This window comes from Onychostruthus taczanowskii, unplaced genomic scaffold (assembly GCF_017590055.1).
Source record: "Onychostruthus taczanowskii isolate IOZ18803 unplaced genomic scaffold, ASM1759005v1 scaffold67, whole genome shotgun sequence".
Lineage (NCBI taxonomy): Eukaryota > Metazoa > Chordata > Aves > Passeriformes > Passeridae > Onychostruthus > Onychostruthus taczanowskii.
The window spans coordinates 3022944-3038185 of NW_024504455.1; the positions used below are offsets into that span (position 1 = coordinate 3022944).

Consider the following 15242-nt stretch of genomic DNA (forward strand, 5'->3'; position numbering starts at 1 on the left):
ATATTAAAAGTTATTTATGTGGAAGATTCAAACTAAGTTGAAACCAATCTTAAAATAAGCCCAGCAAGTCTAACATCCTAAAAGGCTGCAACACATCTTAGAAAGGAGTTGGAAAGGCATGATTCCACAAGAGGTTTTTAGTACAGAATGTGGTTTTAGTACAGAATGTGTTTTTTACGAGAGTGTTTGTAGAGCTGCAAGCATCCCACGGGAGTTAAAATTTCCCAGCAAGGTGTTACAAACCTGACAAAACATTCAGCACTGAAAGGAAGCTCTAATCCAAATCCTGGACCTATCTGCCTGTGAATATTGTAGGAATTCTGAAATGAATTAAGCCAATTTGTCAGCAGCACTATTAGAGCTGAGTTCTGTGTAGCTGACTCAGTGCTGTACTATTTTGGATTGGTAGAATAATTTGATTTTCACAGCTTTGAACATATGTTGTGGGCTGTTGGGATTTTTGGGGGGAAGGGTTGTTTGGGGGTTTATTTTGTTTATTTTGTAGGTTTTTTTGCTGGGGGGGTTGTTAAAGTAGAGCACTGGCTGCTCTGTACTGTAGAAAATCACCTCACTGTAGAAGTCTTCTGAAGAATTGGATGATTGCTCTTGTATTGAAATTCTACTTTCCTTGTAAGATGCTTCTCTGCATTAAAGTTGCCTTCACACTTCAGTAGGAAATAAAATCAGCACAATTTTGAGTTCTGCCATGAAGGGACACAGCAGTTCTGTGTGCACAGCTGTGATGTTACCCATGCTGGTAGTGCTGGGTGTGAGAAGATTGCCTGCCCCATGGCTCAGCAGTTTGGAGACCTTGGCTCTGACTTTTTTCACATCACACTAGTTGTTCCTTTTTATTATCTTTCTACCAGGGTCTTGCATTTTCAATTTAAATATTTCATTATCCAGTGACCTACTTCCCATCTGTACCTAGAAGTACTGTTTCTGTGATATACACAGATATTTTGAAATTGGCTGAACTTGTTACTGATACTGATTATTATTCAGTATTTCTTATAGATAAGAAACTAAAGTATATTCAATAAAATAGTCAGAAAGTGGATTTTTTAAAAAATCCCCACAGTATTTTTTAAACACAGTTTGTATTTAAACTTGTTGCCTAGGGTTGTTTTGGAGGCCACAAGCAAAATTATTGAAGGCATAATTAAGGAAATTCCTGGAAGAAAAGTCCATGAGCTGTAAGACGCAATGAAGCAAATTTAGTTAATTAAGAAAGCCACTGATCTGCAGGTTGCTGGGCTCTGGGGGAGTGTTAAGGGTGAGAATGGGGAGAAGGAACCTGCAGTGGCATCAGGACCTCGTTCAGAATTGTGAACCGTGAACCTCATGCACCGAAGGAAGGACTTGGGAATCAGCCCACTGGCTGTGTATCCATAATTCTCTGGGCTTGTTTCACAGCAAAGAAAGTCACAGAAGCCTTCAAATTTTCAGGATTGCTTCTGTTTTCTGTTGCACTGCATTTGTCAGCAGGTTTATTATATAATTATGAAGTAAACCTTGGCATTCGGCATGCTAGGAGAAAATGTGCTTTACTGTCCTAAGGTGAATTTTGAGTACTACTTGAGTTGAATTTTTTACATGAAAAATTTAGTTTGTGCTTGCAGTAGCTTTCTGCTTCTTTCCAACTGGAAAAGAAACTTAAAATGAGTTACAAGATAAGAAAAATCTTCGAGGCAGCTGGAGAAGCTGGAACTTTTATATGCAGAGGTTAGAGAGACTTCTGGAGGTCCTGGTGCAGAAGTTTTCACTGGTAAATATTTTTAATTAACAAACAACCATTATCAGAGCAGCTTATTAGTGCCAGAAAGATGAGATTTAATATCTGTGCTCATCTGACAATGCAGGCCATGTTCTCCAGCTGCCTTTGTTATATGCTGGGTTGCACTCTGTTCCATCCCTAACCTAAGGGCTGGTTTTATTTCATTTTGGTCGCCTTGTCGGGACAATCAGCTCTCTCCTGTCTGCTGCCTTCACACCTGGCAGTCCCACTTGGCCTAAATGTGAACCACACAGTTTTTGCTCTGCCCAGCCCTTACCTCCCTGTGCTGGTGAGAATTTTAACATTGTTTTAGAGCCTCCCTGTCCTCATCTCTCTCCTCATTTAATTTTCTGCTTTTCATGGTTCACCTCACATCAACTCATTTCTGCCTTTCCAAGTATATAATCCAATTAAAATGCATTTTGTCTGGGGTTTGACCTTTTTGTATTTTCTTTATGCTTGGTTATCTGTTCTTCCCCTTTTCACGTTGACAGCTTCACTTTATATATGGAAAAAGTGATGAGCTGACTGACAGGCAATCAAAATATAAAATATTGAATGGCCAAACAGGTAAAGGACACTTGAGTGTTTCAGCTCCCCAGACTGTTACATCTCAGATTAATCAGGAGGGAGGCCAAGGAGGGAAGGGACAGCGTTACAACCTGAAGGGGCTGATGCCTTTAAGTGCTGCGGATTTCTCCTCTGAAGCAAACATGAGAGCTGTTGGCAATTTTCTATCTGGCCCTGATTTTTGCTGCAACAGTTTTCTACTTAGTTTAGATTGGTCCTCAGATCTTTTCAATCACTTTTTCTAAATTTCCTTCAAGTTTGTGGTTCAGCAGAAAACCAGAGGTACAAGGGTTTTTAGGAAGAGCACTTTTTAAAGAATCTTAATGGTATCTTTTACTTCTTATTGTAGTTTTTCCTACCACTCTGTGTTGCATTAAAAATTTACTTAATCCTTTTGATCAGATTGTAATCAGTAATTAATGTTAGAAGCACAGTTTTGAGCATTTAAGTCTTTTCTAAAATCTTCTGCCAGCATTCCTGTTAACTGATGTACTGTAGGTCAAAATAGTTTTCTAGGAGAAAATCACACAGGAAATTAGTAAATATAAAAGCATACACTGAGTTCCACAGCGTAGTTAATTTTGTTGCTTTTAGAGTAATTAGTCCTTATCTACAGCAATCTGTGTAAGGTGACAAAGGTGCTATGACTAGAGGCAACAGGCATTCAGAAATTGTATTATGAAAATATTTTATGGTAAAGAAGGAAAATTCTTTTTGAGAATTATTGGGGGAAAATTAATTGTGAGAGGGATATAGTTTCTATAAATCAGAGGCAGTTTCCATAAATTATAGCTGTGGGGACTCTGTTTTTATTCATTACAGAGAGTAAGTACAAACTCCACAACTTGATGTTATTTGTCTTTAATAGATTCTATTTGAACTGATTAATCAGTTAATGGCTATACCTAATAATTAATGACTGTGTTATCCGAATTGATAGCACAGCATTAAAGTTCATGCTATGGAGTGCCAGCATAGCTGATCCCACGGGAAAAGTAAGGAAGAATTTGGAGATTTCATTGCCCAGTGGACTAGAGCTATGATCAGTCAACACTGCTGTTTTCCAGAATCGTGGTCATTCCTTTAAAATAATGATGCTTCCTCTGTAGGTCACACTGTGTGTGTTCCTCAGACTGATGTACCTAGGAAAGAGGAAAGATGTGACCAAATGGTCTCATAAAAAATTCTTTTTTTATTATTGGTGCTTTTATTTAAACATTTATAGTGCCTGAATCATGAAACTCCAAATCTTCTTTACTTTAATGTGGTACTTACTCAGCTTTGACATTATGCTTCAGTGTTCAGGATAAAGACCTGGTCCCTGTGGTATATAGATTTAATCTCTATTAGTTCTTCTTTCACTTAAATAACAGTGCTCTGAGAAGGCCAGGCAGGATTATGTGGCTTAATACAGAATTTTCATGTTGCAGGACAATAGATATAGACTGGAAAATGTGTTTGCAAACAGCTGATAGTAAATTCAGTTACTCTCTCTGGATTCTTTCTGCACACACACACTTGAAAGCTGTGGGTACAATAAGTCTCCTTTAGCTGGCAGAGGGTGGAAATCCCTTTCCCTGGGGTCTGTTTAAGAAGATTTTTGTTACTCGTGGCACTCAATGAGCTGAACACCTCCATTGTCATTCATGAAATAAGCTAGACTAAGAGTATATAGCTCCCATTATATATTCTAAATCATAGCAAATTATATTTGGTTGTCTTTTTAAATTGCTAAACTAAGGACTGATACTATTTTTATTAGAGCCATGTCTCTTTCAGACACTCAAATATTAATGGTGACAAATGTTGTATGCCTGAAAGTGCCAGGATTTTATCTGTGCTTTACTGGTAAAGTTAATCTTTTAAAGGTTATTTCAGCACTACAAGCAAAATTCGGCATTTCAGCTTTAATTTCTATTGATTTTTTTTTTTCACTAAAGGTTTTGAGATAAATAATGTTTTTTTCACCTATAAAATCAGAGTGTAAACTCTTTGATTGCAATAGGAGTCTAAAGTGATTAAAGGTCATCACATTTTGGTTAGCCTTTATCAATATTTTTCTTATATGTGTCCACAAAGTCTTCATTTCAGTGCTCTTTTCCTCTGTACTGGGGTGGGGATAAAATTAGAGAGCAGTTCGTTCACATGTGATAGGTGGCATGTGATAGTTTATTTATTTAATATAGTTATCTATTTATAGTTATCTATCCATTTTAAATTGTTAATGTTATTGGGGAATCCCCTTTCTTTTAAGTATATGAGAAAAATGGTGCTAATAATCACAATAATAGAACATCTGGGTATTGACTGCTACTCTGCTGCACTGCAGAAGCAGAAAGCACTTCATTAATATTTATCCTCTGATGGTGCTACTCCATTAAATGAGGTTGTCTAGTCGTAGACCATTAGCACCATTGTGACTTCCACTCAGCCAGTCTGTCTGTCTATAAAGCCAAGTATAAAATCAGGGTAGATACAGATTCAGATAGGCAGAGGTGGCTGCAGGAAATAATTTGATTTTGAAAGGTTTTCCTGTTCATGCACAGAGCAAACTGTCAGGATTTTGTGAACACTGTCCCTCATAATCAGATCTGAATCCATTTACAAGAAGAATCCCACAAACAATAAGAAAAATACAATTTCCTTAGAAACAGAGATAGCATTTTCAAAGTTCATAATATAATTCTGTTTAACTTGGCTAGGTAGTCATAGACTTAGTATTACATTGTGTAATAACATTGGCATAGCTTGCATTTGGGTTATATATATGTTTTAATTACAGATTTTCACCAAGATAAATTTGCAGTAGGCTATGAAAGAGATCTTATGAATTTCCCCATATCAGATTGTGTCTCATAGTTATATGAGTATATTATATTAGATAGATTCCTTTAACTCATGTTTAACCCCTCAGCCCCTGTGTTCTCAGAGCTGCTTCTTGTGAGTCCTTTGCCATCTTAAGACAACCAAATCTGCTCTGATACTGATGTAAAGCATCACAGCATTTCTTGTGTCCCTTTTCTTTTTGTGAACACTGAACCATACATAGTGGCCAGCTGTATATTACCTTACTTCTTATGTGCCATGGGAGGTACAGCCATATCAGTTAAACTTATGTTTTATTTTGCAGATTTTGTAGTAGCCCTCTGTAGTTACCAAATACAGAAAACAAATTAGTCCATGGCCTTTCCCATTGTTTCTGGCCCCTATCACTGGGGATAGATCCTTCTAGCACACAAAATCCTGCTTTCGTTTGATGGAAATAGGGTGCATGATAAGTGGGTTGATACATGTCTATATTTTGCCATAACATGAAAGCAGGATCTGGAAAAAGCATGCACTAAATTCCAAGAAGTACATTTAGGTCCCTCGGTTTAAAATTGACTTTTTGAACACAGAATCCCTGCAGAAGTCAGTTCATATGGTCTATAGCAAGAATAATACAAAGCATCCCATACTTCTGTGCAGACTAGAATTGATTTTTTATTTTTTTTTTTTTTGTTCTGAGTCCATCTTTGGCCTTCCTGGGAAACATCATGGTAGAAGGAGTGGCCAGCCTTGAGAGCTCCATGCATCTTTGCGGAAAGCTCTGGCTTTCCAGGTAGATCACTTGTCAAGAGAATGGAATCATGGCAAAGCATTGACTCTTTGGAGAGTTCTCTGTATTAATCCAGCCCTAAAAGGCTGAATTCTTTTTGCAAAACATTCCAGCCTTGGGAAGTTTCTGGCCATGAATCATTTTGTCTTGAGTTTGAGCAACTTTTTCCTCCAGCTCCTGAAGCTTGTTCTCAAACCAAGGTGACAGGTTCCCTTTCCAGTATTTCACATGCAGTAACAAATCTTGCCCCATTTCCCATATGACAGCACTATTACTTTTGAGGTTGTGCACTCCCAGACATCATTTTTCAGTCTGTGGTTTGGATGGCAAGAGAGGCTGCAGAAAGAAAGGACAGGGGAGGCATGGAGAAGGGACCCTTCAGGGCTTCCTTCAGGGAACCCCAGGCAGGAGGTGAGGAACCAACAAGCCAGACAACCCCTGGAGGTGGCCAAAATGACCTTCCAGAAGGGACAGGCAGCAATGGCTGCCCCTCAGGAGGTTGAAGGACCATTTTGTTGATTAAATGTCACATTCACAGCCCTGGTCACTCTCATTGTCTTTGACCAATTACAAATAATGAATTATATTTGCTGCCTGCCTGTCCACACCCCTGGCTATGCAGGCAGTGTATCCCAAATGTATGTTTTACACAAGCAGTACTTAGTCTGTAATAACAAATAATAGATTGTTTCTTTTCCAAAAGTCTTTTTGGAAACAATTTGGAAAAGAAACAATTTGGAAGCACCTATCACTCTCTCAGATTCTTTTCCAAAAGTCATTCCCACTTTTTGCTGCTGCTGGCTTTTTTCTGCAGGCTTCAGGGAGTAAATCTTGTCACTGGATTTGGGGAATCTCCACTGATTTTTTTTCTTTTTTTTTTAATTCAGTTTCCATCCTCCTCTTAAAGACCCTATTGCTTTTTACAATTCCATCAGTTTTTTCTGCAATCTCTCCAGCAGGTGAGAAGAAGCAGTACACTGTTAAATGCTAGGACTTGATTTCAAGCAGTAAGTCTAGGGAAAAGAAACAGCTTGCAACTATTACAGTGTACAGTGAAATCCCTTAGGTGCTGGTCTCTTCCTTAGCTTGCAGAGCCTAAATAAAAATTTCCAGAGCATTCCAAAGTACAAAGTCACTGCCCATCTATGGGCCATGACAGAATCATGCTAATACCTGTATAAAACAAACCTTTGCTGTTTACATAACCTGCAGTGAAGATTTCCAAGATCTTTCCTTCAGAGGAAGTCATGTAAGCTTAATCAGAAAAAAAAGCACCTATCACTCAAACAAGTAGGCTTTCTGTCAAAAGAAAATAGGTAGTTTCTGAAATGCATTAAAGCATGTCTAAAATCCACTATACCTGTTCAAAGTGAAGTTACAACATTTCAAGTAATCGGGAGAAGTCTTATATTTAAAGAAGTAATTAGATGGTGTATTAATTATAGTCTCCATCCATAAGATTACATGTACATTTTATCCTACTATTTCAATTTAAAGACATGCTCCTCAGAGCTTCAAATTTTGGTAACAGACTGTAGAAAAAAATCAATACTTCCTCTTATTGTATCTTCTCAAATTATTCCACTGTTTGAAGCACAAGTTAAATGCAGCTATTTTTAATATTGATCATTGTTGCCTTCCTCCTGCTCCTTCCCTTAACAGAATCATAAAGTTGCTTCTGTGTGTTTGTTTTTTAATCTGGTTTTCTCAGCCATCTCCCTGTAACCCTACTGGGGGAATAGTGATCCTCCTGCTGCCCTGTGCTAATGTGATTTGTTACGCATGGCTGAAGTCGACTCCGAGTGTTTTATAAATACTGTTTGTTTTCTATAAAAAGTGCATGCATACTGCTGAGAAGGGGTTAAAAGTCCAACAGAATCTGACTGAAACCTAATCCTCTCCTGGTTATATCTCTTCTGTGAACTAGATTTCCTTCTGAACAGGCTGGAAGCACCCTTTGAATAACTTACACCTGCTCTAATATCACTGCATGGTCTAATAAACCTGTATGGTGCCCTGTGGGTGTCACAGTTGGACTGTTAAGCACATGCCAAGGACATTCCTCTCAGTTTGGAGACAAATCCTGCTCCAAGGGAGCAAACCTAGCCTTAAGACAGCACATAAAATATTACAGATTCCTGGTTTATCAAGTAACTAATGACAGGGAATAAATGTTCTTCTTCCAAGTCATCCTCTCATGTAAAAGCATCATCCAAGACCTGCCTAGCAGAGCAGCACTCAGTTAAAGCACCGAAACTGATGTTTCTGGTCTCCATACTGGAGCAGCTGGTTTGCAGTGGTAATTCCCAGAGACCATAATTCTCAGGGATCTCTGTGAGACTCAGGAATTCTCAGCAGCTCCTGGGATCAACTGCCAGGAGATGAACAGGGGACTTTTGCACAGAGTATTTCTCCTTATAGAGTTTCAAAGTGAATTTCATATATGACTACATTACAGCTACCTGGAAAGAGATTTTGAGCTCAGCAGCAGCAAAGCAGCTGAACCATGCTAGAAGTTGACAGGCTTTAAAGAAAAAGTTAATTCCTATTTTCTTTTACCCACAGGTCTACCCACCGATAGCGCCGGCATTTTGGCACTACCTGCGGGTAGAAGTGAGTAGCGGGTATTTGAATACTCCCACCTCTTTATTTTGCAGCTTGGTAGTGTTTCCTGACCTCCTAGTTTGTCCATTGTGCAAAAATAATGAGCTTCCATTGTAGTTGCCATTCTTCTGTGAATGTAGTCTTGTAGTAATTCATGTTGGTTTGTGATTGGGTTGGTTGCTAACCCAAGTCACAAAAACACGTCTGTATGCAGGGTTAAAGACAAAAAAAATTCAAATCTAAAAGCCAAGGCCATATCATACATTCTGACTATAGCACGGAACCAGTGTACAGAAATCCATACCTGCACCTCCTTTTATAAACACATTTTACATTCGTGAGAAGAGTATGGAGCTTCTGTTCTGTTATATCATTTTTGCAAAGATTGTTCAACTCAACTTGATATCATTTCTTCCCTCTTTTGTCCCTCAGGAGCATGAGCAGCTCAGCTATTCCTCCACAAGGTCCAAGGCTCCAAGTGTTATCATCACAGGTCTCAAGCCAGCCACCAAGTATATATTTCATATCAGAGTCAGGACGGCAGCAGGATACAGCGGCTATAGCCAGAAGTTTGAATTTGAAACTGGAGATGAAAGTAAGTTTCACTGAAGGGAAAAAAAAAAAAGTACAACAGAAGTAGCATCTAATTCTAAACCAACGAGACATTGAGAGGTTGAATGGCTGAACCCATACTATTTGTTTATCACAACATGACCAGTGCTATGTGATAAAAAAGCCTCAGACTTACAGTTCTGCATTTACAACACATAGAAATGTTAGCCCAATGCTGCAGCTGAAGGAATGTTCTCTTCCATAAAATTTCCTTGTGGGTTCCTTCCAAGCTAAGATGTTCTAGGATTCTCTGATCCTTTCTTTCCTTACAGAAATCTTGCCTCTTGACATCTAGAAATGCCCTTAGCCAGGCTTTCCATAAGTCCAGCAGCTTCTCACAAGCTCCCAGTGTTGGACTCTTCACCCTGTAGTTGCCAATGCTCCCAGACTCCACAAATAAAAAACTGAAAATTTTTATATGCATTTCCATCAACCAGTAAACCTACTAAATTTGGCACTAAGAAGCAAGAAGCCTTGCTATTCCTGCAAAAGATGCAAAAAGGGTTCATGTGTGATGTTCACCTCTGAAAGATTTTATATTTGTTATGTGTTGCCCTCTATGTTCAAAGAAACATAGAAAAAGGTATTTACATGTATTGGAGGGGAAATTAGTGTAGTAGATACAACACTAAAACACTCATTAATTAAATTACTTTAATTAGCCAATTATGTATACCATGTTTTTCATTAGTGTTTTAGAATTCAAGTTGTTTAAGCTAATGTACAGACTCAAAACTATGTAAGTGCTTCCAAGAGCACCTAGGGATTTGTGTTCCATTTTTATTGCTTCTTAACTTCTATTTCAAAAATCAATCAGGGATAGATTTCCAAGTGCTTAATGCTTAATTGGACTTTTTAAAATTTGCTGGGTACTTAAGCCAATTGGTTTGAATAGGAGTTGAGCACTTGGGTGCTTTCAATAATTTCAGTACGTCTTTTCTGTATCTTCTGGTGCAATAAATACATGGCTTAATTCATATAAAAAGAAAATAGGATTTAAACCTCTGTGAGATTTCACATTGTGAAAATCTAAATCAGGAAGACTGTGGCTCCAGTGACATTTCCCTCATTGGTAGTGAGGGAATCTCCTGGGAGTCACATTCCCCTTACTCCGTCCTGGCCCCATCTCTCCTTCTGAGGGCTCTGATACAGCTGGCCCTTGGGCTGCATGGTAAACTTAATTTTAACATCCTTTTTGAGTATAACATCAAAACTGAACATGATACTGAAATAAACTGGAAAAATAAATCTGTTTATGATGCCATAAACAGACCTAACGCAGTTTTTCTCTCAATAATTCTGATTTCTTTTACTTCTGTGTTGAAACTAGTACATGGTGTCACATAGCTGAATAAATAGAATACAGCAATGGTTTTGTCAGTATTTCAAGATACTGAGTAACATTTGCACAGAGAGATTTGGGAGAGGTGTGTTGAGATTTGGGCTGCTTGGTTCTGTCAGTACCCATAAATGTTAATTTGCTCTTGCTAGCCTGCATCTGTCTTACAAACCAGTCCTACTCCAGCTGTGTAGGAATCTCTCTTCATCATTTACTATTCTGGCAGTGTGAAGCTCAGCTGAAAATTTACTGATTTTTTAATATTCATTTTTCTCAATTCTTCTGAAAGATAGCAAATAATATCAGGCCAAGGCAGACTATTGCAGCTCCCTCCATCCCTGCTCATTAAAAACAAGTTACCTGGTGAAAATTCCACTTTTGCAATTACTTTTTGTGGACTTTCAATTAGATTTGAATTAACTCAAAAGTAGCATTTTCATGAGAAGGCTGGGAAGAACAGAGTGTTTTAAATGTCTGTGTTGTGAACAGAAAATTTATCAACCAACACTCTCATGAAAATAACAAAAAATATTTTAAGTCATGTGTTTGATAAAAAATCCTCCTTAATTGGCCTTAGATTGCAACATCCTCCAGCTCTCTGCCAATTGAACATGTTACAGTGGAGAAGAATTAATTCCCAGACCAGTTGCAGGTAAACATCCAAGGTTATTCCATTTACCCTGCTTGAATGTTGACAGAATTTGTTAATAGATGATGCTAAAGCAAGCAATCAAAAATTGGGGTTTTTCTTTAATAGCCTAATTCTAGAAGGTTAATGATTCATCAGCTGTGAGATGTGTATGTCAGTGTACTAAAACACACTGTCCTTTGGCACGGCACTGTCCTGCCTTCTCTGATGTACTGGGTGAAACACTACCTGTGTCACTTCAGTTGTAAAGTCATAAAGCATAAAATAGATACATCATCACCAGGAGCACTAAAACATTTTGGTGGGATTGCTAAAGGTGGTGCATGAGGGAGAGAGAAGACCAAATCTGCAGTGGTGGTGGAGGAAGTTAGTTATTAGTGCTGGCGTGCTTTTTGGGAAGCACCACCCTCACTTACTGAGCCACGGCCTCTGGAGCTCTGTTGTGAACTCTTCTCCCTGCTGCAAAAACAAACAAGTGAAGCATCCAAAAGAGTGACATTTTTATTTTCTTTGTGGTAGGAAATGTAGTTACCTAGGATAGTCAGAAAAATTCTCCTCAAGGAAGCAGGGATGGATGAATGGATGCTGACAGGCATTTCTCCCCCTTTTAAAGCCCAGAGGCTGCACCTGGGAAACGTGAAACCTTTCCAAGGCACAGCAACCACCACTTGTGACTTTCTTTCTTGTTGCCATTTTATTCAGTCTCTGTTTCAGCACCTTGCAGGCAAAACACTCCTAGCAAAGCTGGCAGGTTTTCATACACTCCAGCACACACACAGCTGCCACTGCTGGGGCTTCAAATTGGAGCATAAACCTCACTTGTAGCTCCTGCTTTTATCTGTCAGAATTACCAGCTATATCTGAGTCACCACAGAAACACTCTGGTCCTTCCTAACAGAGAATAAAATGTGTTCTGACAATTAAGAAAAACATTTTTCCTAGGGCACAGTTGCTTTAATCTCTGACTGTTACCCTCTCTGGGTTTTTTTTCCCCTTCTCTTCTAACCAGCTGTTTTTGGAATACCTTTTCTGGTTGGTTGGTTGGTTTTGTTGGGTTCTTTTTTTAATTAACGATTCAAACTTTTTTTTTTTTTCCCCTAAAGAAATTTTTTATTTACATTACCTCAGAGGTCCTTCTGCCCAGAGGAATTTGTAAAATATTGAACAATTTACAGCTTTAAGGCAGTTTTCATGTCAAAGCAGGGCATGTTCTAAAACCAAGGGTATTTTCCTTCTTGGCCTTCCCATCATTAGGAAAAATAATCTGCAAGTGGAATGGTTGGCTTGTTCTGGAAGGGACCTAAGGGACAAAGTAGCTTTTATGCACTGTGTACTTGTGCTTGGGCTAAATACAGTGATAAATGTGAGCACATGATGATCTTTAATCCAAAAGCAATGCAGACTTTGTATACTTTAAATTATTAACAACAAAACCCTAAACATTTCAGAAATGCTAATGTAATACCTGACTAGGTGTTTTATAAGTTTGAAGACTGTGAAGAAATAATTGGCTGAAACTGCAGTCTTGATGTATCAATATCTTTAATTTCTTTACCATAGTCTCAGACGGTGATTTTTGTGTATTGCCAGAAAATTCTGCTGAATTTTCACATTCTTCTCCCTCTTCCTACAGCCACAAGTCCTTAACTTTTTATCCTCAAATCAGGCTATTTTTGGATTTGTCACCAGATGGGACTCCATTCTTTCCAGAAGTCCAAAGCTCAAGAAAAGGGTCATGAATCATTGATTCCAGTGCAGGTCCACTGCTGGTTTAAGCACATGGCCTGGTTCATGCCATGGCAGAGAAGCCATCCCAAGGATTTTTAGAAAATCTATTGCATTACCAATGCAAAGGTGGCCTTTTGGTTTTTTTTTAACGATTTTTAATGTTTTGACAACAGTAAGTTGAATTCTTTGTTGACACAAAACAAATCAGATGACACATATCTCATATTTAGAAACTTCTTGTTGGATCTCTCCCCACCTCTGTCTTGTCTTACTGTTTATTCAGTATTAGTCAGCACTGGATACCAAAGAATGTCTCATTTAGTCTTTAATTATTTCCTTGCTGTGTTTAATACTTTAGCCATTTGTTCTTCACATTTGATTTTGGTCTATCTGATTGCACCACTGTTTGTGTCCAGAAATCCAAAAAATACTTCACTTTTGCTCTGCATTTCCTAAACAAGAGCAACATCCTCATTCAAATCTCAAACTGCCTGCACAGGCTTTCCATGTATCCACTGGTCAGGAAGAGGATTTTAAGGGAAAACACTTGGAAGAAAGCTTTTCAGGTGAATAGACACCAAAAAGTTTTACATTCTTATGCTAGTGATGGTCCCTTTTAAGTTCACCTTTTATTGTACTTGTGGGGTGCCCTCGTGGCAGGGAGAAATGATAAATCTGACTCCATGTTCTCAGAAAGCTAATTTATTATTTTATGATAGTATATCATACTAAAGAGTACTAAACAATGCTAAAGAATACAGAAAGGATATTTACAGATGGCTAAAGTGATAATAATGAAACTCCTGACTCTCTTTTCAGAGTCCAGCACAGCTTGGCACTGATTGGCTGATAAGTCAAAACAATTCACATGAAATGAATGAAACAACCACTTGTTGTAAACAATGTCCAAACACATTCCAAAGCAGCAAAACACAGGAGAAGCAAATCAGATAATTATTGTTTTCTTTTTTCTCTGAGGCTTCTCAGCTCCTCAGGAGAGGAATCCTGGGCAAAGGGATTTTTCCAGAAAATATGACTGTGACACACCTTTCCTTTGCTTTCTCATTCCCCCTTAGACTGAAGCCCATCAGCTCACCTTATCACAGGAACTGCACAGGAACTACATTTGCATTTATGAAAATGTAAATGTTGCCCTAATGAGACTTTGTGTTTTTCTTGCCTACTGTTCTTAAGCAGTGTTGTTTACAATGCCTTGTAAATCCCCCTGACAGCCTGTTCCTGACTATTAGAGCTCCAGTGCTCACTGTCCACACTTATCTGTCTTACAGCTGCTCACTGTTATCAGTCTGGCTGTCTTTCTGTCACTTTTTTATCTTTCAGTCTGCTGGAGGGTCTGCTGCCTGATAGATGTCAAGTTGAAGTAACCAAGGCATGTAGCTGAGGGACAGAAGTGAGCTGTCATTAGGGCTTCCAGCTCTTTTATACCAAACACACCAGCTTGTAAAATGTTTTGGGGAAATTTGCTCAAAGAAAGAGCAGAGCTGAAAGATTCTCTCTGGTTTTCATCCTCTTGCACTGTGAATAAAACATCTGCACCATTTCTTCCAGTGTGCCCAGTGAGGAAAAGAGGAAGCCTCAGGGTATTTCCCTTCAGCCCAGAGGGGAGGGAAAGTGCAGCTCCTCTTCCATACATTTGGATGAAGAACCTAGAGAGCAGATGAGACAGGGCATGGATGTAAAAGGTGAATTGTAGGGGCAGAACTGACACCAGGCTGGATGCAGAAGGGATTTCTGGGCATGGTGTTGAGCAAGGAAGCTGTAAAGATGCAATTAGAAACCAAGCATCATTTCAGGCCTATAGCATGAGTTAAGCATGAAGAGCAATGGCAGTGAGGAGTTTGTCTGGATAAAAATCTCCTGGGTGCATATATAATCCATGCTGCAGTTTTAAAATCACTTGGACTAATGACATCAGAAGCAGGTAAAATGTACTTGAAGAGTTTTGCCACCCAAACATTGCAGTGTGCTACTGAAACATCTTGGATAAATCATAAATTCTTCCTTTTCCTTGTCTTAACTACTCATTTTTAAGTGTTTTCTGTCCAAATGAACTCACTTAGCAGACAGGTAGACAGAATGAAAAATAGAAGCAGACTAAGCAGCCAGCCCAGTTAGAGGGGTGCTAAGGTCCCTTAGCTCTGCTCATGGTTTATGATAAAGTTCAGGTGCCCTGGACAGTGCAGAGACAACAAAATATTGATTTTAGCTATAGGAATTCTGGCCATGTTATCCAACATGAGATTCTGGAAAAAAATGCTGTGATTAGGTGCAGCATTCTGATATGTACACACAAAGGGATGAAATGAGGTTGCAGGAACTTGCTTGACCTTGAAACCCACCACAG

General features: G+C 38.7%; 1 protein-coding gene across 1 annotated transcript in view; it reads left to right on the forward strand.

The window, feature by feature from the left end:
• The window catches only part of EPHA6 (EPH receptor A6), a 372058-nt gene that overhangs the window by 259671 nt on the left and 97145 nt on the right, over window positions 1-15242 (forward strand). Inside the window, exon 7 of the mRNA XM_041420929.1 lies at window positions 8982-9144. Within this exon, the coding sequence (XP_041276863.1) occupies window positions 8982-9144 (163 nt within the window). The remainder of the gene's footprint in view (window positions 1-8981; window positions 9145-15242) is intronic.